General features: G+C 50.9%; 2 protein-coding genes across 19 annotated transcripts in view; both read right to left on the bottom strand.

Moving 5' to 3' along the window:
• The window catches only part of GPI (glucose-6-phosphate isomerase), a gene marked incomplete at its 5' end in the record, with an annotated part of 31,049 nt that extends 17,432 nt beyond the window's left edge, over positions 1 to 13,617 (bottom strand). The window contains 8 exon segments of the mRNA NM_214330.1: positions 398 to 442; positions 1,178 to 1,249; positions 2,244 to 2,390; positions 2,530 to 2,613; positions 10,255 to 10,374; positions 12,002 to 12,070; positions 12,408 to 12,498; positions 13,475 to 13,617. Of these exon segments, the coding sequence (NP_999495.1) occupies positions 398 to 442; positions 1,178 to 1,249; positions 2,244 to 2,390; positions 2,530 to 2,613; positions 10,255 to 10,374; positions 12,002 to 12,070; positions 12,408 to 12,498; positions 13,475 to 13,596 (750 nt within the window).
• Positions 13,618 to 21,329: 7,712 nt separating this feature from the next.
• GARRE1 (granule associated Rac and RHOG effector 1) overlaps positions 21,330 to 27,084 on the bottom strand; it is a 97,185-nt gene continuing 91,430 nt past the window's right edge. For all 18 annotated transcript variants that reach the window (XR_014805984.1, XR_014805988.1, XR_014805987.1 and 15 more), the window contains 4 exons: positions 26,308 to 26,473; positions 25,257 to 25,394; positions 24,770 to 24,848; positions 21,330 to 24,010 (listed from right to left, as the gene is read on the bottom strand). Coding sequence is in view for 11 of the 18 variants with exons in the window: in XM_084960357.1 (XP_084816483.1) it covers positions 23,702 to 24,010; positions 24,770 to 24,848; positions 25,257 to 25,394; positions 26,308 to 26,473 (692 nt within the window). In the remaining 7 variants the exon portion in view is untranslated. The remainder of the gene's footprint in view (positions 24,011 to 24,769; positions 24,849 to 25,256; positions 25,395 to 26,307; positions 26,474 to 27,084) is intronic.

The following is a 27,084-nucleotide window of genomic DNA, read 5'->3' as shown; positions in this document are numbered from 1 at the left end:
GGCTTAACTAACACCCTCAAGTGAGAAATGGGATGCAGCCCCCCATGGCTCAGCAAATCCCATGTGAGGAGAGGCCAGCGGCAGGGAGGCCGAGCACAAGGGAGTCCCGTGCGTGGAATGTTCTGGGTATCAGCCAGGCCTGGGAGAAGGGAGAGGATAACGTGATCTCACCAACGCCAAGTCCCTTGTAGCGGCAGAGATTTGTCTGCCTCACAGAAAAGGCAAGGATGCTTTGCAGCTCACATCCTCCAGAGGCACCCAACCCTTCTACCCCATCAGCTGAGCCAAGATCCTGCACCTGTGAAGTGCATCTCAGCTTGTGGATTTTGGAAGGCCATGACCCTGACCTGGCCTGGGGCCTCCCAGGGAGCAGTACGGGAACCCCCATGGCACTTACAGTGTTGGTAGACAGGGCGACAAAGTGCTTTGCGACTGCAGAGGGCTGCAAGAGAGGAGATGAGTTACACCACAGCCATCCTGCGGGCCCCCCAAGCGTAGTGACCCTCCTGCCTCTGGAGAAACCAAGGTCCTGAGGTGGGGGATGACCCCACTGCGCCTAGTCCTCGTTTCCGAGGCTGCTAGAGGAGCCCCGTGTCAAGGCAGAGAGGACAGGGGTGGTCAGAGGCCGGCCAGCCCATCCTACCCACGTGCCTCCCCTGTAAAGCTGATGTGGCCAGGGGTGGAGAGGATCCCACAGGACCGGTGGCCCTAAAGAAAGGGTCCTCAGTAGTGCGAGCAGGGTCTGCCACATTTGGCTTGTCTGGGCTGGCAAAGCCAAGTACCTTTTTATTTTTTTCTTTTTACGGTTGCACTTGCAGGATATGGAGGTTCCCAGTCTAGGGGTCCAATTGGAGCTACAGCTGCCGGCCTATGCCACAGCCACAGCCACGCCAGATCCGAGCCAAGTCTAACCTACACCATAGCTCACGGCAACGCTGGATCCTTAACCCACTGAATGAGGCCAGGGATTGAACCAGCAACCACATGGATCATAGTTGGATTCATTTCTGCTGCTTCGCGGACGGGAACTCCAAAGCCAAATATCTTAACCAGAAGGGCTACCTCTTGGTGCCAACTTCAGGAGAAAGAGGGCTACAGGGCTAGGCGTGGCCTCGAAAGGGGATGGGCAGACCCACCCTGCCCCTCCCAGTCCGGGCACTGCCCACCCAGGACTCACATCCTTGGCTGACTGAAGAAACCACTCCTTCGCCGTCTCTGCATTTGTGATGGTCTCCTGGGTGGTGAAGGTCTGCAGGCAGAAAGCACAGCAGTTGGTCCCTCGCCAAGGTCGCTGTGTCCTTGAGCCTGAGCTCAGCCATGGAGGCTGAGTGGGTGACCAGTTATCACACGGAGCTGTACGTTCAGGTCAGTGTTACATCCCCACACGACGTCCCCTCACGTGTCCACAAAGACTCACCCAGTGGCTGTGTCTGGGGCAGGGGCCTGGAAGTAACAGTGTCACTCTGCTCTGTGATTCCAGGACTTCACACACAGAGGAAGGGGAAGGCTAGTAAGAGCCATAACCCCACCTGCCCCCAGCAAACCTGCTAGTGGTCAAAGGCCAGAGCCTCTTTCAGGAGAGGGGCTGCGGCCATGCCTGGGCTCTCTTCAGCCCAGACTAGGCTGTATCTCAGAATTGATGGAATAATTTTTTTCTTTTTCTTCTTGGGGCCGCACCTGTGGCACATGGAGGTTCCCAGGCTAGAGGATGAATCGGAGCTGTAGCCTCTGGCCTACACCACAGCCACAGCAATGCCAGATCCTTTACCCACTGAGCAAGGCCAGGGATTGACCCTACATCCTCATGGATACTAGTCAGATTTATTTCCACTGAGACACAATGGGAATTGACGGAGTTCTTAATATTGGATACACACGGATATGAGTGAATGAGGCGTAAAGGACAAAAACCAAAATGCTTACACTATCTGGACACGGCTCTGGGATCAGAAAGGAGCAGATATTAGGCACAGATCTCTGGGAAAGACGGGAATGGTCCCAGAGGGAGCACAGATTCAACAAAGTGAGTGAATAGAGCTCAAGATGAAGGCTCGTATGGACCAGTTTGAACTGTCACTAGGGAAACTGTCTGCCACCAGATAAGGAACAGTCTGAGGGCAGCTGTGCTGACCTCATCCAAAAAGCACGGCTGGCTCAGGGCAGGGGCAAAGCACCCATGCGCCCTGCCCCCACCCCCCCAACACACACAGGACAGGGAGCCAGGCTGGGTCTGAGGCCCATACCTTGGAGGCAATGATGAACAGGGACGACTCGGGGTTCAGGGTGGCCAGCGTTTTGGCAATGTGGGTCCCATCAATGTTGGAGACGAACCAGACCCGGGGGCCTTCTGCAGAGTACGGCTTGAGGGCTTCCGTCACCATGAGGGGTCCCTGTGGGGAGGGAGATGAAGCATCAGGAAATAAGATCCCAGAGCCCACAAGAGGCAAGGACAGCCAGGGGCCATCCATGGAGAAACAAGGCTCTGGATGGCCTGCCCCCGCCCCCGCGCCAAGGCAGCCCTCTCCTTACCAGGTCAGAGCCGCCGATGCCGATGTTGATGACGTCCGTGATGGACTTGCCCGAGTACCCTTTCCATTCGCCACTCCGGACACGCTGGCACAGAGCAGGGACATGTGATCAGCCCAAACCCCCGAGTATAAAGTGCTGCTCACGAACATCTCACTTCCCTATCCTTATGCCCCAGGCCCAATTTCCGGGCCCTGGCAGGGGCCTACTGAGACCCTGGTGTCAGTTAGATCCCTGCCATTCTCAGCCCCAATGAGTTCCTCTCTCTCTCTGTCTCTCCCTTCCTCCCTTTCCTCCTTTCTTCCTTTCCCCACAACGAACAGAGGCTTCCTGTGGGATCTCAGTTCCCAGATCAGGGATTGAACCTGGGCTGCAGCAGTGAAAGTGCCAGGTCCTAACCACTAGACCACCAGGAAACTCCCCTTTTACTTTCTTCTTCCTTTTTTTTTTTTTTTGGTTTTTTTAGGGCCACACCCATGGCATATGGAAGTTCCCAGCCTAGGGGTTGAATCGGAGCTGCAGCTGCTGGCCTACACCAGAGCCACAGCAACGCGGGACCTGAGCCACATCTGCAACCTAAACCACAGCTCATGGCAATGCCGGATCCTTAACCCACTGAGAGAGGCCAGGGATCGAACTCACATCCTCACGGATACTAGTCAGGTTCCTTTCCACTGAGCCACAACGGGAACTCCAACTGCCCCTTTTTCTTTTTTTAAATGGATTTTATTTATTTATTTATTTATCTATTTAAAATCATAGTTGATTTACGGAGTCGTGGGAACTCCCCTTTTTCATCATTAGAAGGTGGGAGGGACAGCCCCCCCTCACAGCAACACTGCCAGAATGTGTAAAACAAGAGTGATCTTTCACCAGAACCTAACATGACAGAGGCCCAGAGATGTGAAATGCCAACCACCGTGACTGCTCTGTACCAGAGACAAGCATGCCAGACATACAGCCAACCTCCACATGGACCCCAGGGATTCTTGCCTCCTGGTGTTCTCACCACTGTCGAGTCCCCCACGCTGTAGAGGGCTGACGTGTGCATCCACTAGGATACTGTGAAAACCAGGGAGTGTGACTTCAGAAGCTGGTTGTAAAAGACCACGCTGCTTCCACCTGGCTCTCTTGGATTGCTCACTTTGGGGGAAGTCATCTGCTGTGTTGTGAGGAGACTTAGTCATATGAACAAGCCTGTGTGGTTGCCTTCTTCCAACTCACCATCCATGAATAGGAACCATCTTGGAAGGGAATCTTCCAGAATCCATCAGACCTTCAGATTACTACAACCCTGGCCAACTTTGTGTGTGTGTGTGTGTGTGTGTCTTTTTAGGGCCACACCTGAGGCCTATGGAAGTTTCCAGGCTAGGGGTCGAATTGGAGCTGCAACTGCAGGCCTACACCACAGCCACAGCAATGCGGGATCTAAGCTGCGTCTGTAACCTACACCACAGCTCTCAGTAACGCTGGATCCTTAGCCCACTGAGCGGGAACAGGGATCGACCCCGCATCCTCATGGATGCTAGCTGGGTTCTTAACCCACTGAACTGTAAGGGGAACTCCCAACCCTGGCCAACATCTTGAGTACAACCTTAAGAGAGCCCTCCCCCCCGCCCCCACACCAAGACCAACCAGTTAAGCCTGAATTTCTGACCCACAGAAACTCTTCAAGACAGAAAATTTAACTGCTATTTAAGTTTTGGCGAAATTTGTTATAGAACAATAAATACCTAGTACAGATTTTGGTATAAGAAGTAGGGTATTACCCTAACAAAAAGCTAAAAATGTGGGTATAAACTCAAAGGACCTTGAGAGAGTTAGTGAAAGCCTGAAAAACATTGGAAGAGACTGTTAGCAGAAGTGTAATAGTCCTTGAGGGGGCTGCTGGTGCGGATTTAAAGAAACAGGAGGAAAGCATTACTGGGAACTGTAGCAAAGAGAATTCTTGTTATGTAGTGATGGCCCAGTTTAATAATACAGTTGCCTGGAATTCCTGGGGAAAGTAAAAGACGTATCTAATCATGATCTGGATGATCTACAGAGATTTTTCAGGCTGTGTTATAAGAACTGCTTGGCTTCTTAGTGGTTACAATAAAAATGTAGGAGGAGGGAAATAAGCTTAAGGAAGAACTTTTAAACAAAAAGAAGCCAGGAATTCAGAATTCCCAGACACTCCAGGCAACAACTGAAGCTAAAATTAAGAGGTGGATCCTTGGTCAAGTTCAAATCCAGGGCCAAGAAAAGTTTCAAAAGGGGAGTTCCCGTTGTGGCGCAGTAATTAATGAGTCCGAATAGGAACCATGAGGTTGTGGGTTCGGTCCCTGCCCTTGCTCAGTGGGTTAACGATCCGGCGTTGCTGTGAGCTGTGGTATAGGTTGCAGAAGTGGCTCGGATCCCACGTTGCTGTGGCTCTGGCGTAGGCCGGTGGCTACAGCTCCTATTGGACCCCTAGCCTGGGAACCTCCATATGCCGCAGGTGTGGCCCAAGAAATAGCAAAAAGACAAAAAAAAAAAAAAAAAAAAAAGTTTCAAAAGGTAAAACGTGTAGCTCTAAAACCCTTTGTTGAGACTCCAGAATGAACTAAGGTAATGGAATTCCTGCTGTGGTGCAATGGGATTGGTGGCATCTCTGCAGCGCGAGGGTGCAGGTTCAATCCCCAGCCCAGCACATTGGGTTAAAGGATCTGGCTGTACCTTAGATCTGATCCCTGGCCCAGGAACTCCATGTGCCACGGAGCAGCCAAAAAGGAAAAAAAAAAAAACACCAAGATAGAGAACATTTTGGCCAAAGATAAGGCTTCTGAAAAGCTTGAGAATACTATCTCTGTGGTCTCAGAAAACAATGGTAGACAGGGACTTATCTTGAAGAAATTTGTGGGTATGGCTTTTGTCTACTGCAGTGAACCCCTTCCCCCAAGAAAGCTTCATGAGAGACCCACACAGTTTCTAAGAAACCTGAATTGTCAGAAACACTACCAGCTGAGACTGAAAGGGACAGAGAAAGTAGAGAAGGAAAAGAGGACTTTAAAAACCCACATTTCTACAGGCAGTAAGCAGGCTGAAAAAGCTATGCAGTTGCAAATACAGACAACATTTTATGCAAAAAGTATAAATAAGGAGTTCCTGATGTGGCACAGTGGAAACAAACCCGACTAGGAACCATGAGGTTTCGGGTTCGCTCTCTGGCCTCACTCAGTGGGTCAAGGATCTGAAGCTGCCATGAGCTGTGGTGTAGGTCGCAGAGCTGGCTCAGATCCCGTACTGCTATGGCTGTGGTGTAGGCCGGCAGCTGTAGCTCCAATTCAATCCCTAGCCTGGGAACCTCCATATACCTTGGGAGCAGCCCTAAAAAAAACAAACAAAAAAAAAAGGATAAATAAAGGCAAAGCCAAAAGCCTCAAGGAATGATTCTTAGGCCTTGAGTCCTAAACAAGCAGCTGCCTACATGTGTTCTGCTGGTTTGTGGAATTGCTTTGGACCAAGGATTCCTGTGAGCCACCTGCTCTCCTCCTTTTGTGACAAGGAATTATTCTGCGTCAGTTATCCTATGCCTATCTCACCACTGTATGGTGGGTGTGTCAGGGTAACTAACTTGTTTACTTAATTCACAGATCTTCAGATCAAAAGGAACTGTATTTGAGTTGTACTAAAGAAAATATAGGAGTTCCTGTCATGGCTCAGCAGTTAATGAACCCAACTAGCATCCATGAGGATGCAGATTTGATCCCTGGCCTTGCTCAGTGGATTAAGGATTTGGCGTCGTTGTGAGCTGTGGCGTAGGCTGCAGACTCTAAAGACAAAAAAAAAAAAAAAAAAAGAAAAGAAAAGAAAAGAAAAATAAAATAGATACATCTCTACCTAATTTAGATTATGAGCTTCTTCTTTTTTTTGCTTTTTAGGGCCACACCCACATCATATGGAGGTTCCCAGGCTAGGGGTTTGACTGGAGCTACAGTTGCTGGCCTATGCCACAGCCACAGCAACAGTCAGATTCGAGCCATGTCTGCGACCTACACCACAGCTCACAGCAATGCCGGATCCTTAACCCGCTGAGTGAGGCCAGGGATCGAACCCGCAACCTCATGGTTCCTAGTCGGATTTGTTTCCACTGCGCCACTAGGGGAACTCCTAGATTATGAGGTTCTTGACTTCTAGCTGATGTTGTAGGATATGGCCTTAAGAGAAGGTGTATGGGGTGTTTTGCACATGTATGGAAAATGATGAATCCCTGGGAGCCAGAAAGCAGACTACAATAACCAACTTCCAAGAGGGTTCCCAACGAACCTCCCATCCTGGCACTGCTTTCGTGTCCTTGTGTGGTCCCTTCCCACCCTGATCAGGGCTGAGCTGTACAACCAACAGGGTATTACAGAGACAAAGAGTAGTTTTTCGTGCTAGTTCAAGGTAATAAAAAACTTTGAGGCACCATGCCTTACCTTCTCTTGGATTAATTGCTCTGGGAGAAATCAGCTACCTTGTCATGAGGACACTCAAATAACCTGTGGAGGGGTCCACAAGGTGAGGGACTAAAGCCTCCCCAAAGTCAGCACTAATTTCTAGTGAGCTCTCCTGAAAACAGATCCTCCAGCCCCCATCAAGCCTTCAGATGAATACATCATGAAACCTGTACCACAACCTGTCAATAGAAATGATGGCTGCTGTTTCCAGCTGCTAATTTTTCTTTTCTTTTCTTTTTTCTTTTTTTTCTTTTTTTCTTTTTGTCTTTTTTGTTGTTGTTGTTGTTGTTGCTATTTCTTGGGCCGCACCCGCGGCATATGGAGGTTCCCAGGCTAGGGGCCGAATCGGAGCTGTAGCCACCGGCCTATGCCAGAGCCACAGCAACGAGGGATCCGAGCCGTGTCTGCAACCTACACCACAGCTCACGGCAACGCCGGATCGTTAACCCACTGAGCAAGGGCAGGGACCGAACCCGCAACCTCATGGTTCCTAGTCAGATTCGTTAACCACTGCGCCACGACGGGAACTCCTCTTTTCTTTCTTTTTTTTGTCTTTTTGCCTTTTCTAGGGCCGCTCCCCCGGCATATGGAGGTTCCCAGGCTAGGGGTCGAATCGGAGCTGTAGCTGCCGGCCTACGCCAGGGCCACAGAAATGCAGGATCCTAGCCGTATCTGCAATCTGCACCACAGCTCATGGCAACGCCGGATCCTTAACCCATTGAATGAGGCCAGGGATCGAACCCGCAACCCCATGGTTCCTAGTCAGATTTGTTAATCACTAAGACAAAACGGGAACTCCTTGGCTGCTAAATTTTTGAGTAATTTGTTACACATCAATAGAAAACTAGTAAACATGGCTTTGCTCAAACTAACAACACCCAGTAACTTTTATTTCTTTCAATAATAAAGTAATCAATCGCTGAGTTCCCCTGTGGCTCAGCAGGTTAAGGACCTGGCATTGTCACTGCTGTGGCTCCATTCGCTGCTGTGGTGTGGGTTCCATCCCTGGCCTGGGAACTTCCACATGCCTCAGGTGCAGCCAAAAAGACTAAAAAAAAAAAAAGTAATCAATTGCCATGAGTAATTTTCTGTCAATACAGAGAAAAAAGTTGCTCAGCTTCTCAAGCCTCAATCTCACCACTGATTTTGTTATAAAGCATCCTAGAGGGGAAATTTTGTTTCTCTCTATTATAACTGCACACACCCTTTATTTGACCACATAGGGTCTTGTGACACACACTAGTTCTGCAACTTCCTTTTTCAGCTTCATAGTATATCCTGAACAGCAGAGCAGGTCAATGCAATTGCAGCTCCTTAATTCCTAACAGTGCCCAGGATACAGCAGATGAACACACATGGATTTCACTGAGCAGTCCTCTGATAAAGAGCTCAGGCTGTTTTCAGTTTTTGCCACCACAATCGATGTCCCCATGAACATCCTCATCCAATCCTGGTGAACTTTTGAGAGCACAGCCACGGAGAGAGTTGCTTACCAAGGAATTTCGGCTATTCAGCAGCTTTTTTGAACTATAAATACCCCATGGGTCTGAGTCAGGTACTCCAGCAGCCAGCCACAAGGGAAGGCTTTCATGAAATCGGCTCCCCAGAAGGCCAGTGCCACACACACTGCACATGGCAGGCCTGGGCACACCGGGGTGGACCACAAGAGCACCAGGCCTCTGAGGCACATCAGCTCTGCCGCTCACAGCAAACAGCTGGAAATGCTCCTTCCTTCCCTCTACCCAAAGCCCATCACACGCACCAACCGCGGTTCAAGGACATGAGGGAATCCAGCATCCCATCAGGATCCCAAGCCTTCCTCACCCTGGGAAGGCCCACTGACTCAGCTGCCAGCTGCCCTGATCACCTCCTGGCATTTCAGGTCTGAACATGGCTCTCAACCAAAGCAATCGGACTTTGACCAGCCACGTGTGGCGGCCACTGCTCTCTGGGAAAAACGAACCAGCGCCTAAATGATCACTCCCAGAGCACGCATAGCCCACGAATATAGGCACACCCACGCCCACACACCCAGGCCAGCCCGCAGATGTCACCCTTGCAGTCCAGGCTAGAAGACATCAACCGACTCTTGCAGAACTGCTCCTGAGGTAGACACTGAGGCAACAGTGGTTGATGTGGGGAAATCTCTAGCTGTCTGAGGTAACCCCTCCACCCCCGTGCAGGGAAAGGAGGCATAGTTATGTGCATTAACACTGACACAGGGAAAAGCTGCAGAAGAGTTAGTGAAAATGAACCTGTATGTGTATGTGTGTGTACATACGTGTGCTTTGTGTTTCAAAGAAAAGACAACAGATATATACAGATGTACATATATGCTGGTACCCGCACAGGTAACTTCTGGACTATTTTAAGTAAATATTATAAAGACTGCTTCTGGAGAATTGGCTGGGGTGCAGTCAAGAAAATTTTAAGATTTAGGAGTTCCCTGGTGGTTCATTGGGTTAAGAATCAGCCCTGTCAATGCTGTGGCACGGGTTCAATCCCTGGCATGGCCAAAAACAAAAGATTCCTGAGCCCCACTTCATTCCTACAAATCAGAATCTCCAGAGCAGGGCCCAGGAATCCTTGTTAGAAAAATTAAAAAAGAGGAGTTCCCGTCGTGGCGCAGTGGTTAACGAATCCGACTAGGAACCATGAGGTCCCTGCCCTTGCTCAGTGGGTTAACGATCCGGCGTTGCCGTGAGCTGTGGTGTAGGTTGCAGACGCGGCTCGGATCCCGCTCCGATTCGACCCCCAGCCTGGGAACCTCCATATGCCGCGGGAGCGGCCCAAAGAAATAGCAAAAAAAGACAAAAAAAAAAAAAAAAAAAAAAAAAGAAAAATTAAAAAAGAAAAAAAAGACAATGTTTTAAGTTTTAAATTTTGTCTAGTTCTAGACTAGGCAATATGGGCACATGACTTAAAGAGGTCAGAAAAAGCAAGACCCTTCCCCACAATCCCACCCCCTCAGGGGCCTCACTTTTCTGTTCAGATCTCTGAGCTCGCCAGAAGGTCACCAGGAGCCCACGGGCATTACAGGTCAGGAAGGAGGCTGCTCCACTGCTGCCAGTGGTGGATTCCCTAGGGAAACCCATGCCTCGGCAGAGCCCCCACGACCAGCAATCACACGGACCGCCCCCCTGTCAGGCTGCAGCTACGGCTTGAGTCCTCTCGCCAAGGAGAGTGGCGTGGCGGCCCATCAGGGGCCCGGATTCCAAAATACAAGCACACACACGGCCCAGGGGAAGCCCAGCCCACAGCTGCGTACCTTGCAGAAAGACTTCATCTTCTCCAGGACCCTGTTGACCTCTGGCATCACATCCTTGCCGTCCACTAGAATGGGTGTGTTTGACCGGTTCCTCAGGGCCACGTGCAACACTGCCCGATCCTGGGGGCGAGAGTCAGCGTGTGAAAGGCCCTTCCACCCCCGGGCAGCTGTGCTCCCAGCTGGGCATGATGCTGTGTGGCCCCAAAGGTCAGCTCTGTCCCTTCGCCGCCGGACACGCAGGTCCTAAGGTCTCTGTCAGTACCATGGTTTCAGACTGAGAACCCATCGTGTGCTCATGGAAGGAGCGACCATCCCAGGACTGAGGCGGAGGCAAGGCATGTGCTGTCCCCTCATGTCCCACAGAGAGAGGTCAAGGACCCACAGATGTGCATGGTGGGAAAAGTCAAGGAAAGCTGAGCAGAGTGAGACAAGGCAGAATGGTGACCACACAGGTCAGAGACAAGCGATAAATGGCTAGAGGACCCAGGCTCACAAACCCCAGTCTCACCTTCCTGCTGAAGGTGCATGCTTGTTGGCACCTTTTGAAATGTGTCCTCACCCCTTGGGAGGGGAGCAAAGCAGGCAACTCAAGCTTCCCTCACCAAGGGTCCCATCCCACCCACCATCAAAAAACAAACCCGAAGTCTGTGACAGGTGCCAGGCAGCTGGCCTTGTCATGAGAGTGCAACAATGGTCCCATCCAATTGGAGGCAGCAGAGGAGTCCTTGAAAGAAACAGGTCTGGCACTCCAGGTGGATAGGAAGAGATGCTCTTGGGACTCCAATCCAGGGAGAGGCTCGCTGCTCACTGCCCGACCTCACTCCTGTGCCACAGTCCATAGCAAATGTACCCCTCCAGGAAGCCCTCCTTGATTGCCTCCCTCAGCCTAGCCCAGCAATGAAAGACAGGGTGTGTTTGAATTGTGGCCCTGCCACTTACAGAATGACACTGGATAAGTGACTTGACCTCTGAGTCTCAGGTTCCTCCTGTGTATAAGGAGGATTAAAAACCTCATGAGGCTGACACTGAGAGCTCAGTGATTCTTATGCCTCCAGGCTTTCACAGCACAGGGTGGCCAAGGCCCAGCCCTGCGGTAGCTTCCTGTTGACTCTTCTCACTGAGGAGGCTGATCTTTTAATACAGACCTTCTTTTCATTTATAAAACTTGCAACAAGGACAAAACAGAGTTGATAACAAACTTATGGTTACGAAGGGGAAACATGGGGCGTGGGATAAATTAGGACTTTAGGATTAGCATATACATGCTACTATATGCTACTAAAACAGATGATCAACGAGGAGCTACTGTATAGCACAGGGAACGCTAATCAATATTCTGTAATACCAACATGGGTAAAGAATCTGAAAAAGAATGGATATATGTAAATGTATAACTGAATCACTTTGCTGTACACCTGAGACTAACGTTTTAAATCAAGTATACTCTGAAATAAAATTTAAAAAAGGGACAGATCCAGTTAACTTCTCTGAGCATGCCTTGAGAAGCCCTCTCCCTGCAGGCTTGAGAACTGCTGTTCCCAGCCCACACCGAGAGCTATCCCATGCTCACCAAGGCCCTGCAACTCACTTGAGGAAACAGGCCTTTGGGGCCTCTCATTAAGCAAAAGTATTGCCTAAGAGGAGGGGTGTAGACACAGGGTGATGTTGCTAACAGTCAGATGAACCCCAAAGGGACGGAAGAGGCTATAGAGGGTATGCAGCGTCTGCCGTCTATCAGCCTACTTACCTCGGTGAAGTTGATCTTCTCACCATTGAACATGCGCTCCCGGGCAGCCTCCACACCCCTGGACTTGGCCTGAGAAGAGAAGACACTGAGGCCTGGTCCCACCCACGCTGGCCCCCGAGAGTCCAAGCCCCCAAGTGCAAGGCTTGGTGCAGCCCCCAGTGGGGCTGACAGATGGCTACAGTCTGGGTGTCTTCCCCCCACCCCCACCTCCACCCCTGCCTGGGAAGAGTCTGCTCAGACATCAGGCACTAGGTCCCCTGCTGGTCAGAACCTGAGCCGGGGGAGGGGCACAGAGGCAATTGCTGAGGTCCACTGAGAAAGACGTAAACATGCTCAAGGACCTGGGGGCTCCAGGAGCCCACCACACTGTGGCTCGCAGGTCAAGCCTCCATCAGCCGAATATTACCAGGTCCACCAGCATCTGCATCACAGCCTCCGTCACAAGATTCTTGGAGTAATCCAACAGAATACGGCCATGGTTGGTGTTGAGGTTCAAGCTGCAGAAAGATGGCAGAAGCTGCTGACACCACCCCAGCCTGCTCCCTGACCAGAGATGCTTCCAAAAAAAACATCCTCCCTGTGCCAAATCCAAACATGCCTCAGCTGGCCAGCGCAAGTGGTGTCAACTGTCACCTGCACACCCACCAAGCTGACCTGCTGCAGCAGCAGCACACTGCAAGGGGCCAGCCCCACAGAACAAGATGCAGACCCCCGAGGCACCTTCCCTCTGCTAAAACTGAGCTGGGGGATGGGAAGGCAGAGCTGCGTGTGCCCCCCTGCCTAGGCCAGGGAGTGACCATTCCCTCCCAGAGCTTCCACTCTGCAACTGAGCTTACTCAGCGAAGGACCTAGATAACAGGGCTGGCCATCAGGGACTTCCAGCCTGGAGCCACAGACCTCCCCTCCCCCAACACCTGCACCAGTGACCATTCCTGCCCCTCAAGATTTCTTCCTTTCCTGGGTCCTTCGTGGGCATCTGACCCTAGCCTCATGGACAGGAATCACCCCCCCCGCCTCTCCACCCTTCCACCGCGGCTCCCCACAACCTCCCCCCGCCCCACCCTGTGCACCCCGCAGATGGTTCCCAGTCCAGGACCGGGTGGAAGTGGGCAGCCCTTCCGCCCGTGCTGCGTCAGCGAGGGCCCTTGCTCACGACGGGGAAGGATGGCCTGCTTCAATGGCCTAGAGGGACTGGCGGGGGATGGGGTGAGGGGAGAACGGGAGAAAGATGCCACAGAGGAGGGGAAGCGGCGCAGGGGCCCACTCCTCATGACTAAGCAGCCGGGCCCGAGACCTCCGGCGAGCACCCGGAAACCTGCTTCAAGGAGGCGTCAAGGACGAAGTGCGGCCTGGGCCTGGACCGGGATTCGTCGCCGGGGGGCCCCCCGGGGACCGCCACCCCGCCAACCCGGCCCTGGTCCTGCACAGCGGGACCCCGCGAGCCGCATCCCGCCCCTGGCCGCGAGCGCGCACCTGAAGTGGTTGAAGCGGTCCTTGTCCCCTTCGAAAAGGCGGCGCAAGTTGAGGTCAGAGCGGTGCTCGTGGTACCAGGTCTGCAGCTTCTTGAACTGCGGGTTCTGGGTGAGTGCAGCCATGGCGAAAGCGGCTGGAAACACGGACCCCTGCGGACGCGAACGAGGAAGCGGGGCGGGCGGCGCGCTGCAGGCGGAGGCGGGAGGCGCCCAGCGGACTTTATGGCGCAGGCGCCCGGCCCCGCCCCGGCCCCGCCCCGGCCCGGCCCTCTGCCCTTCTGTCGGCGCCGGCGCGGGGAAGACTTGGTCAGCAGCAGTGGCTCGGGACGTCTCGTCCTTCTTGACACCAGGCGGCCACTTGCGCTGCCTCTCTGCCGACCTCTGCCTGGAAGTGACTGGGGAACAGAGGCCGAGCCCCCTTGGCCCCGGCCTGCTTCATTAGTTCATTCATTCACTCACGCAACACCTTCCATGTTCCAGGCAGTGTTATAGGTGTTGCAGATACATGTGTGACAAGTAAGACGTATGGCATGTCAGATGCTGGTAAGTGCTACTGAGAAAAGGAAAGCTGGGAATAGAGGTTGCAATATTGAATAGAATGGTCAATGGAAAATTCACTAGTGAAGTGGCATTTGAGGGAGTTCCCGTCGTCCCGCAGCGGAAACGAATCCGGCTAGGAACCATGACGTTTGGGGTTCGATCCCTGGCCTTGCTCAGTGGGTTAAGGATCCGGTGTTGCCGTGAGCTGTGGTGTGGGTCACAGACGCGGCTCGGATCCCTTGTTGCTGTGGCTCTGGCGTAGGCCGGTGGCTACAGCTCCAATTCGACCCCTAGCCTGGGAACCTCCATGTGCCACGGGAGCAGCCCAAGAAATGGCAAAGACAAAAAAACAAAACAAAACAAACAAACAAACAAAGGAAAAACAAACCCAAAAGACAAAAAAAAAAAAAAAAAAAGTGGCATTTGAGCCAAAGCCTAAAGAAGGTGAGGAGGCAAGCCAGCTGGCTAACTGGGGGAGAAGTATTCAGACAATGGGAAGAGCAACTGCAAAATTCCCACAGAGAGCATGCTTAGATGGCTCAGCCACAGAAGGAGGCAAGTGTGGCTGGAGTGAATGAAGGGCAAGCAATAGAAGATGAGGTCAGAGAGGGAAGGAAGGCAACAAGTCATTGTGAGAACTTTGGTTTTTATTCTAAGAGAGATGGGAAGCCATTGAAGGGTTTAAGGAAAGGCGGGACATCATCTGACATGTTTTACAAAGGATCAGATCCACAATTCAGTAGACATGGAAGTACGGACAACAGATGGGACAGTGAAACAATAATTTAACCCAGGAATGAAGGTGTCAGGGTAGGAGAAGTTGGGTGTGGTGACCTAGATATATTGAGTGAAGAATAAGAGAAAGAAAAAGAACAGTCAATAACCGACATCCAGTTTTTTACCCGAGTTCCTGGGAAAATGGAATCACCATTGCATCTTGGAGAAATGCAAGTTTTAGGGGAAAGATCAAGGTTTTTTTTTTTGTTTGTTTGTTTCCCCTTTTGGCCAGGGTTTGAATCTAAGCTGAATTCTGCCACCTACTCCACAGCTGTGGCAACACCAGATCCTTAACCCACTGAGCGAGGCCAGGGATTGAACCCTAAACCTCATGGTTCCTATTTGGATTCATTTCTGTAGTGCCATGATGGGAACTCCCATGATCTTGCTTTTTTGACATGTTAAGTTTTCAAAACATATTAGACATCTTAGTGGAGGTGTTGAGCTGGGTGTTTACAACTGGAGTATGAAGAGAGATGGTTCAAGCAGGAGGAAAAACTTGGGAGTCATGGTGAATAGATAGAATTTGCGTTTTTTTTTTTTTTGTTTTTTGTTTTTTGCCTTTTGCCTTTTTGCCTATTTCTTTGGGCCGCTCCCACGGCCTATGGCGGTTCCCAGGCTAGGGGTCCAGTAGGAGCTGTAGCTGCTGGCCTACACCACAGACACAGCAACGCAGGATCCGAGCCGAGTCTGCAACCTACACCACAGCTCATGGCAACACTGGATCCTTAACCCACTGAGCAAGGCCAGGGATTGGACCCGCAACCTCATGGTTCCTAGTTGCACTCGTTAACCACTGAGCCATGACGGGAACTCCAAAAGATAGCATTTGAACTTAAAAGCCTAGATGGAAGTCTGGGTGAGAGGGAGTAAATACAGTCAGAGAGAAGAGGTCCAAGAACTGGGCACTCAAACTGAGATTCTCCATCACCCAGTTCCCCCAGGAAGGCCATCCATATGCATTCAGGAGTGTGCTCCCTCCTCTGCAGTCCCAGGCCTCCCCAGGGCTTCCTCTGGCCCATCTCCCAGCTCCACACAGTCACTGCCACCTCTGGCCTCTGCAAGTGCCTATTCTCTCTCTGCCCAGAATTATTTGAGTTTTTAAAGATAAAGAAGGAGGAGTTCCATGGTGGTTCAGTGGGTTAAGTATCCAGCATTGTCACTGCTGTGGCCTGGGTCACTGCTGTGGTGCAGGTTTGATCCTTGGCTCTGGAATTTCTGCATGCTGTGGGTGCGGCAATTAAAAAAAAAAAAAAAAAAAAAGAGTTCCTGTCAAGGCACAGCGGAAACGAATCTGACTAGTATCCACTAGGATTCGGGTTTGATCCCTGGCCTTGCTCAGTGTGGTGTAGGTTGCAGATGCGGCTCAGATCCCCAGTTGCTGTGGCTGTGGTGTAGGCCGGCAGCTGTAGCTCCGATTTGACCCCTAGACCGGGAACTTCCATATGCCAAGGGTACGGCCCTAAAAATAAAAAAAATAAAATAATTTTTTATTCTTCTTCTTCTTTTTTTTTTTTAGGGCTGCACCCTTGGCATATGGAGGTTCCCAGGCTAGGGGTCTAATTGGAGCTACAGCTGCCGGCCTACACCACAGCTCACACAATGCCAGATCCTTCACACACTAAGTGAGGCCGGGAATCGAACCTGCAACCTCATGGTTCCTAGTTGGATTCATTTCCGCTGTGCCACAAAGAGAACTCCAAATACAATAATTTTAAAAAGAAGAAGGGAAAAAAAGAGGGGCCAAAGACTGAAGAAATGAATGGTTACAGGATTTTGCAGGGAACAGTCCTGTCCACATGGCCCTTATTTACCCAGAGCTTTGATCCTCTTCACCTCTGAGATTTAACTGGGTTTCCCAGACCTGGCACAATCATGACTTGTGCTAAACAGCATCTGTTCTTACTAGAGTTCCTGGGAAGCACTCCAACCAGAGTCTCCCATCCAAGCAAGTTACCTGTCTGCCCAGAACAGCATTCTCACACCCTCAATCCTGTGTTTCAGAACAAACTTCATCCAATAAGGAAGCCAGTCTGAGCAGCCACTGTCCCATCATCCACTTGCCCCATGAGTCCTCCCATGACTCTAGCCCAAGAGTAGCCACTATCTCCCTTTTTCTAGCAGGCTCTTTTTGGTTACCGCAGGGATGTCTCTTTGTCTGTTGTCTTTGTCCAAAACCAGTGCCTCCCAGTCTTGGCTTTCCTCCTCTGCTTCTATGATTGCATCAGAGATGAACACATGACCTAAGCCAGCCAAATGAAGTCCTTTCCTGGGACCTGATGCCAGCAGGAAAAACTCAGATCCTTTAAGCCACTGAGCGAGGCCAGGGATTGAACCCTGGTCCTCATGGATCCTAGTCGGGTTCGTTATCGCTGAGCCATGAAGGGAACCCCATGAGGGTTTCATCTTCTTTTTAACATTCAGTTAAAAAGTACACCTCCAGTGGTTTGACCTCTGTGATTCGCAGCAGATTCAGTTACTCCAGATTTTCCCCGATAATCCCAGATCGCCCCAATATTTTAAGTTTAACATTGTATTTTGAAACTCCAAAGTTACGTGGATTTTTTTTTTTTTTTTTTGGTCTTTTGAGGGCCATACCCGTGGCACATGGAGGCTCCCAGGCTAGGGGGTCAAATCGGAGCTGCAGCTGCCAGCCTACACCACAGCCACAGCAACGTGAGATCCGAGCCGTGTCTGTGACCCACACCACAGCTCGCAGAAACGCTGGATCCTTGACCCCCCTGAGAGAGGCCATGGATCGAACCAGTGTCCTCATGGATGCTAGTCAGATTTGTTTCTGCGGAGCCAGGATGGGAACTCCTGGATTTTTTCATATTAGCAGAAAACTAGATTCCTCTCTGGAGGGCCACAACTCACAGTAGCTATGGAGAGAAAATGCAAGAAGGGGTAGCACAAAGAAGGACTGTTATTAATTGAAAGCCATTCATCATCCAACTACTAAGAAAGTAACCATTACTTTAACACCATTACTCCTGCCAAATGACTGTGTGTAGAGCCTTATGCTAAATTCTCTCCCTCACAACCCTCCTAGCAGCCCCGGGAGGGACATCCTCTTGTCCTCCCCATTTGACAGACAGGTTAAGAAATCCGAAAATAGCCACTTTGCTACTAAGTAGAGAATCACCTGAGGATTTTTCTTTTTAATGGCCGCATGGGGGTGTTCCTGGCCCAGGGATCGAATTTAAGCTGAGGCTGCGGCAATACTGGATCCTTTAACTCACAGCACCGGGGCTGGGGATCGAACCCACTCCGCAGCGACCCCAGCCACTGCAGTTGGATTTGGATTTTGGATTTGGGGGGGGGGGGTGTCGGTGAACCTGCGACACATGTAAATTCCCAGGCTAGGGGTCAAATCAGAGCTGCTGGCCTATGCCACAGCCATTGCCATTGCCACATCAGATCCAAGCTATATCTGTGACCGGGCAACACCTGATCCTTAACCACTGAGTGGGGGCCAGGATTGAACCCGAGTCCTCATGGATACTAGTCGGGTGTGTTACCGCCGAACCACAACAGGAACTCCCTTGAGCCTTGTTCTTAATCACAACCCTGTCCTGCCTGCCACTTTCTGACTCTTCAGCTTTAGGAAAAATGTGCAGCAAAGTGTGGGCAGTCCCTCCTTTCCCTCCCCACCATCCCAGCCCTGTTTTAACATCAATTGGGCCTTAATGATATTGCATCTGATGTTTGGGTAGAATTTTACAAGTGGAATTGGCCAAGAATGGCACCTCTAACAGGACAGCAGCAAGGGCAAAGGCAGAGGCAGGAGAATTCAACCACGGGATTAACACTGGCGTCCTTGACTAGATCTAAGGATCTATGTAGGGCAGTGGGGAGGAAGCCACCAGGAAAGGTGCACTGGTGGCAGTGTGATCGGACATTGGAGTATGGGGTGTGTGTGGGGTCTGTGGTTTGGAAAAATATTAAGGTAATTTTATATTCTGACAAAAGCTACACCTGTATTTCTACCACCATCACCATACTCAGCACCATATGCTATATCAAGCCCTGCGTGCAAACCGCACATTTTAGGGGTCATAATCCGAGGGAAGGGAAGCTTGGAGGCTTCAAGAGGCTGACAACCACAATCAAAAATAAATCTGGCTCAGAAAATTCAAGAGACTGCTCCAGTGGCAGGCACCTTCAAGTGCCTCATTAAGATGGCATCACCTGGGAGAGAGAAATGGATCGAAGGGTAAACTTAAGTCAGGGCTTAAATCGGGGCGGCTGGACAGGGGTTAGGCAGGACCTGGAGACTAAGGGATAACACCGGGACAAGGGCAAAGGAGGTTCAGGGACAGGGCGGCAGAAGTTCTGAGGCCCAAATTTGAAGGAGGTTATGTGTGGGGCGATACACGCTGACGGATTTTCGCGAGCTGTTCCAGGGAGGCGCACCCACAGAGGGTGCTGAGTCAGAGTTACCAGGAAAGCGCGAAGAATCGCGGTTCGCGAGAACTCCGCGGATCTTCCGGCGCTGTCCCCTGCTCTCCCGAGGGGCGGCGCGCACGTGTCTACGCAGGGAAGGCGGGATCCTAACAGGTAGTGGGGGGAAGGGGGTGCGCACGCGTGTGCGTGCGGGCTTGCACGTCCAAGGGCGCACGTATGCGCATGTCTCCGCGCCGGGAGGGGCGAGGGCAGCTGACCGGAGACTAGCAGACGCCTTTACCCGCACGTCTGGGATGGACGTGTGCGCGCATGTGCGCATAGTCCGGGTGGGGCGGTCTGCGCGTGCGCGGGCGAGGAGCACCGGGGACGAGGAAGCGAGCGCCCCCTGGAGGCTCGCAGCGCGTACTGCGTCGTAGTATTTGTCTGCTCAAACAAATGGGAGCCTGACAAGTCACATTGTTCACATACATGGCTTTTTGGCAGTCGAGGAGCTGGCCTTTGGAAGGGTATGTTTCTTCTTTGTCTCCAGATCAGGAAGTAGATCACAAGAGGGGTCACACAGTTCACAGAGGGCCATCCTTTCACAGCACCACGGTTGGGATGCAGTGTTTCAGCTAGTCCGAGAGCTGGAAACCCCACTGTCCCAGGATCCCCCAGGTGGAAAAGTAAGGTCAGCGGCTTAATAAGGACCTCCCCTGCCTGTGTGTTCTGCTTTATTTCTCAGCTAAGCCAAAGCCCCCAAGGACTCTCCTGAGGTTCAGGTGAACATCTGTCCTGCTTCCATCCCCACCCACCTGGCATGGAGCTGAGGCTATGGGACTTCTCTTCTGTCCCCACCACTGTGGTGAATCAGAAATTGGTGAAGAACCATCATGTACTAGTTTTTTTTATTTGTTTTTGTCTTTTTGCCATTTCTTGGGCCGCTCCCGCGGCACATGGAGGTTCCTAGGCTAGGGGTCGAATCGGGGCTGTAGCCGCCGGCCTACCCCAGAGCCACAGCAACATGGGATCCGAGCCGCGTCTGCAACCTACACCACAGCTCACGGCAACGCCGGATCGTTAACCCACTGAGCAAAGGCAGGGACCGAACCTGCAACCTCATGATTCCTAGTCGGATTCGTTAACCACTGCGCCACGACGGGAACTCCTTTTTTTTTTTTTTTTAAGGTACTAGTTTTAAATAGTTTGAATAAAATGTATTTTTCTGTCTAGAATGTTAGTTTTTATTTAAAAAATCTTTTTTTGGCCGCACCTGCAGCATGTGGAAGTTTCCAGGACAAGGACTGAACCAGTGCCACAGCAGTGACATTGCGGGATCCTTAACCAACTGTGCCACCTGGAAACTCCTCTGTGAGCATTTTAATATGAACTTCCAGCGTATTCCTTAGCATACTCATGCAACACGGCTTTACTAAGCAGCCTTGTCCTGAGGTGTACTAAGAAGGCTCTGGGACTTAGTCCTTATAGTCGGCTTCTGGGCATCTCAGCAGAAAGAAGCCTGCGTGGTACTTATACTGGTAGGTTATATATTAATGCCTCCTTACTCCATTTGCCTAAGTTCATGAAAAAAGTTTCAATCCAATGCTTCTTGCTGTAAATGAAAATATGGTGAAAAACTCCTGCAACCCACCCCGCCTTGTGGGTCCTATGTTACAATCTTTCCTTCTCCATAGTAGGACGGCATCACCTAGTGAGACTAGTCCTTCTTGTCCCTGAGACTGGGTCCCTGGCAGAGATGGGGGAAACCACATCCCTGGGTCTGCTCCTGGGAAGGGCTGGCTGGGCACAAGCACCCGGGCTTGGTGGGCTGTGCACACTGGCAGACCACAACCCAGGGAGAGAGCTTTCCTCCTTCCAGGCAGCCTCCTTCACCATGACATCAGCTCTGTCCACAGAGGCCTCCTCTCGTTGTGGCCTTAGGGAAGCCAACAGGAGAGGTACGGTAGTTGTCCTGCTTTCTGCCCACCCACCTCAGCTCATCCTAATACCCCCAGTGCCACTACCCTTGCAAGGGCTCAGACTCAGAACAGGCTGACCTGAAAACCAACTTGGATGCAGCTCTTCAAAGTAATGAATCAGACAGGGCTTCTGATATGGCATCTACTGTTGTTCATTTTAAACAGAGATACAAATAAGTATTAAATGTATATTTTTAATAAAGCCAATAGTTATTTTACTTATAGGAGCTTTAAAAGTAAGATACAAAATGTAGCGTTCCAGTTTGGAAGCGTTGTAACTAATCACACGATGTCCTGCTGATGCCCGAGCAAGGCAGCCACGCCCAGCTACGCAAAGGACACACACACTCACACACGCACACACATGCGCTTTGGCGAGACCCCTCTGCCGAGCGCAGCACCTGGAATTACCAGTGTTCAGAGCAAGGCGGTGCTGAGAACACAGCACCTACAAGGAGCCCACACAAACAGCTGCACACGGTCTCACAGCCCATGGAAATGCCATTATAAAATGTCTTTCCTTATCGAGAAAAACAGACTGGGAAGTGACGGCTAGCAATGTCGATGTCACCTGCGCTGGAGCATCAAGGACTGACCTCTGTCCGGGATGAGGTCTTTAGGGAGGCACTATTAAAACAAGAGTACTTCAGTATAACAGAACTCGAAATACGGCGTACTGTAGACACATTACTGAAGGAAATAGAAAAACCATCTTACAAGTAAAACAGCCACGGGCAACGTCAACAGAGATTAGTGCACACACTGTGACAGCTAACACAGACGAGAGCCACGCAGGGTTGGTGCAAAGCACGTGCCTGAAGAAGTCTATGTACAAAATAGTTCTCTGTAAACATGGTGAGGTGAATGTTCAGAACCCACGGTGAGAGGATCATGAATACAGGCAGCACTGGCGTCCCCACACAGCACAAAAGACAACGCCCGAGGCCTGGCGACAGCCTGGCAACACAGTACTAAAAACTCTGATGGCTGGGCTCAGACACCCGAGGGGGCCTCTAGAATTAGTGTGTATACATACATACATATACATATATATGTGTGTGTGTGTATATATATATACACACACACACACACACACACATATATATATTCTTTTTGGTATTTTAAATATAAATTTACTTATATCCATAGAAAAATGAGAACATAACTGTTATTACAATCTTTGCTGGAAAAGCTTACATGGAGTTAGAAAGAATAAACCATTTATTAGTACTTAACATATATTAAAATGGTTTAATGATTTAAGAAAATATAAAAAAAATATTAATACTGTCAAACTTTCATACCAGAAAATATTATGGATTTTTCTCAATTAGACTTTTTTCAAAGATGAAATATGAAAAATTTAAATAAGTTTTATATAAAGAACTTCTGTAACCTCAATTAATATACAGTGGGGATATGTCTAGTCTATATAGATATATTTATTATTTCTCAATTTAAGCACCATTCAATTCTTCTGGATCCATTCTGGCTGGAAAATATCCCTAAATCCACAGGATGTTATCTATTTAATAGCACATGTTAAACTGAAAATGAGGTGGTTTCTCGTTTTTGTTTTTAAAGAACAAACTTTTAAATTAATCCCTATCTACATCTTAATTGGTTTGTCTGGAGCCAGCTCACAAAGTTACTGCAATTTCAAGTGCAGGTGTCTCTTTGCAGCCCCTTACCACACCCTCATGCTTCAAGACTGTCGAAGCCTCTGGCCATGGGCGGAAGGATCTGAGGGTGGAAGGTATAGCTTTATCCTGCACACGGACAGCAGCCAGCTGGCTCATCTCCACACACCATCAGGATTATGCTCCAACATCAGTTTTATCATCCTGCTTTTGTAAATCCAGTAAAGGCTGCACCCCTTGGGTGCTGCTGGGGTGGTGAGGGGCTGTCCACCCACAGAAAACCCAGGTGACTGCATCTGATCACAAATAATCTATTCTTCGCTCAGTTTGTATAAGCTTAAATAAAAATAGTGTTGAACAAACCTCCAGCTGCTATATTTGTTATCTTAAAATATTCAATGCATTTTAGGCAGGAGATGTTTTAACTAAAAACCTATATGAAAAATATCTGTAAGATACAGTGATTGGTGTGGTCATCACTCAACATGTTAAGGAGGGGTCAGGGGAAGGTTTCTGAAGAATGGTCAGTTTTGCTCTCAGCCTTCAGGCCTGATGCCTTTCCCACACACAGTGGGACTACAAACTTGAGAGCTGTGTTTCTCAAAGTGTGGCCTGCGACCCACTTGCATCGGAATCACTGGAGGTGCTTATGAAGCTTGAAGATCCCCCAGCATCTTCCTGAGGAGGATCAGAAAACGCTGTCTTCAGCAGGCCCTCCAGGGATCTGATGCCTCTGCAGTTTTGAGAGGCCAGGCCTTAAAGGCTTGGAGCTGCCAAGCACCTCCATCCCAAGGATCCCTTGGACAGGGGTGCACTGGTCCTCTGGGGGGCTGGTGCCAGCTAGTCAGCCCTAAGGTGGGGACGTTGGCCTCAACAGCTCTGGGCAAGTGGGCCGGCCAGCCTGGGTTAGTACTGGGGCAAGTAGGCCGGCCTGCGCTCAGCCTTCCCGGGGAAGGCCTTGAAGCCCTTGGGTGCTGCCTTGTGTGCTGGTGGGGGCGGGGGCTGCGGCGGGGTCTGCACGTAGGTGAAGGAGGCGGCGCTGCAGTCGCTGGTGGCGGCCCACACTGGGGACTGCAGCATCTGCATGGTGTCGTTCCACTGGCTGCCAGGGCTGGCGACCCCATAGAGTGGTGCGCTTGGGCCAGGCAGGGTGCTTGGCAGCGGGGAAGGGTGTTGCCAGGGGGCTTTGGGTGGCCACGTTTTGGTTTTGTTATCCTGAGAGACAGAAGAGGGTTCTTAGTGGCATTTATGACAATGTACCATCTTTTCCCACCTCCTCGGGTCTCTGGTCCTTATTCCCACTGAGGAAACAGGGTGAGAGCCCCAGTCCTCTCCACAGTCTTGGAGCTGCTCCAGCCAATAGAATTTGCAGGGATGGAAATGTTCTCTAGCTGCCCTGCCCAGTGCAGCTGCCACTCGCTGTGTGTGGCTAGTGCAACTGAGGACCTCAAACTTTATTTCCACTTAATTAATTTCAAGTTAAGTAGCTACAAGTGGCAAATGGTTGTCCTATTGGACAGCACAGCCCCTGAGCTTCCTCTACATGTGGCTTTGAGTCAGCTGAGATGGCTAATCATTCAGACAAAATCATAGGAAAAAAGTTGTTCACTACAAAAAAACCCCTCATTGCTTTGAGGCCCTCTTTTTTTTCGTCTTTTTAGGGCCACACTCTCAGCATATGGAGGTTCCCAGGCTAGGGGTTGCATTGGAGCTGCAGCTGCTGGCCTAGGCCACAGCCACAGCAAGGCGGGATCTGAGCCATGTCTGTGACCTTCACCACAGCTCACGGCAACACCAGATCCTTAACCCACTGAGCGAGGCCAGGGATTGAACCTGTGTCCTCATTTATGCTAGTCAGGTTCATTACCACTGGGCCACAATAGGAACTCCCAGGCCCTCTTAAAAGTTAAGCTTTGGAACCTTGCTCATGGTCCGTAAAGCCAGCCCCCGAGGTCAGAGCAGGGCCTGCAATACCTGGTTCACATCCTCCACTGTGGTCAGAAGGGGCGGTGAGGGCAGCGTGCTGGTCTCCTGCTCTCCACTGCTGTGCTTCCTGAAAGAACAAGAGCTCAGGGCAGTGGCTGCCTGGGTTCCTGCCTAGCTTCCCTCCAGGGGACATGCTAGCCGCCTGCCTCAGTGTCTCCAGGCACTGATTCTAGGTGGGGAGGCCTTGGGTCTGCTGCGTGAAGGCAGCTAAGGCGGTCGCCATGGAACCCCAGGGTGAGGGTGGCGGGCATGAGGCGAGGAGCTGGTTGTTCCAGCTGTTCTCTGAGTCCACCAGCTCTGGCCTTTTGTTAATTTACTCAACAGACGCAGACTAGATGACAGTGGTGGAAGAGGCCTGCTGCCTGTCTCGTACACGCTTGACCGGGAGCGACGGGGCTCCTGAGCTTTCAGGGGAATAAGCTATGGATCACATTCATGTGCCCCTCTGTCCTTTGGTTAAAAAATGTCTTCATACCTTCTCTGCTTCACAGCAGCAACGAGGTCAGGCCCTGAAAACATGGAGAACAGGCTATCTCCGTTGGCGGAGGACGTCTCGTCACTTGAGCTGGCGGAGTCTCCCTGGGCACCCGACCAGCCGCTGTGCAGGCCATCCCTGAAAGCCAAAGAGAGGCGCTGGTCTCGGGCCCCCTGCCTGAACACTGGCTGGACAGCCCAAGGCCAGCCCCCACCCCCATGCTAACGCTAAAAGAGCTGTCTTTACCCTGCACTCGTCTCATGACCCAGCAGTGGTCTCCCGTCCCTCTCTTTCCTCTAAAAACTCCTCATAAGCCTGTGGTTTATATGTGAAATTCTTTTCTTTACTTCTTTATTTTTTAATGGCTGCACCCATGGTATATGGTTCCCGGGCCAGGGACTGATTCTGAGCAATCGTTGTGACCTATGCTGCAGCTGTGGCAACGCTGGATCCTTCAACCCACCACCTGGGCTGGAGATCGAACCCGAACCTCTGCAGCGACCCATGCGGCTGCAGTCAGATTCTCAACCCATGGAGCCACAGCAGGAAGTCCCTACATTCATTCTAGAGCTGTCTGGGTTTATTCGCTAGGGAGCAATAGGGGATATAAAAGAAGCACTCCCCAGCTTCCGTTATGATGAAAATGCACAGCGCTCTCAGTACCCTGGGATCTGAAGTATATACCTTTGCTTCAATACGAAATGATCACATTTCCTAAGTCATACAGGTTTCATAGCCATGCTCATTTCAACATAAAGACCGCGTTCATCATGTGATTACTTTATAAACAGCCTCAAATAAGATCCTGTCTACTAGGGTAGAACAGTCTGTCTCAGAAGTCTTCAATTTATACCAGTGCTGTGTTCACAAGGACACAACATGCCACTCGGCACCCTACAGTCAGTTACAAAACTGACTCCCTGAAGATCTGACCGTGTGCCCCCTTCTCACATGGGGGCTTAGAAATGAACTGCCTGATGACAGTGCACAAAGGCCCCTTTGGGAACACCTGGGTCCCAAACTCAGCCTCCCTCCCACACTCAGCACTCACCCTTCTGCGAAGAACTCTGGGAAAGGCCAGGTCCGATGGGTATCATCCATGGGTGGCCAGTGGCCCCGGGGGTTGCCTGGGCGACGACCGTGTTGAACTTGTCGCTTCTGCTGCATTGCCTGGCTCACTCCTGCCACATAGCGTGCAAATTCAGGGTCTGAACCCACTGTGTTAAGACAAAGGTATAAGGAGGGTTTAGAGCCAGACTGGCTTCTTGTTTCTTTCCCTACTTTCTGAGGATGTGCTGGTGACACACACAATGAAAAGAGGTGAGTTCCCTGGTGGTCGAACAGTTAGGATCCACAGATTGTCACTGTGTGGCGTGGGTTTGATCCCTGGCCTGGGAACTTCTGTATGCTTCAGGTGTGGCCAGAAAGAAAGAAAGAAAGGAAGGAAGGAAAGGGTGTGCCAAGCTTGTGGCCCAGAGTGGGCCACGGGGTTTACTCAGCAGCTGTATGTGGTGAGATGGGGCTTTCGGCACAGGGTTCTGTACGCCACAGCCACACTTTTTTTTTTTTTTTTTTTGCTTTTTAGGGCAATACCCGTGGCATTTGGAGGTTCCCAGGCTGGGGGGTGAATTGGAGCTATAGCTGCCAGCCTACACCACAGCCACAGCAATGTGGGATCCGAGCCATGTCTGCGACCTACACCACAGCTCACAGCAACGCAGGATCCTTAACTCAATAAGCAAGGCCAGGGAGCGAACCTGCATACTCATGGATCCTAGCTGGGTTTGTTAACTGCTGAAGGGAACTCCCCACTTGTCATATTCTTAAC

This window comes from Sus scrofa, chromosome 6, assembly GCF_054392235.1.
Source record: "Sus scrofa isolate SSC_HxYL_T2T_F1_AM1 chromosome 6, Sscrofa_HxYL_maternal_Yorkshire_Landrace_v2.0, whole genome shotgun sequence".
Lineage (NCBI taxonomy): Eukaryota > Metazoa > Chordata > Mammalia > Artiodactyla > Suidae > Sus > Sus scrofa.
This window is presented reverse-complemented; position numbering and strand designations above follow the sequence as displayed.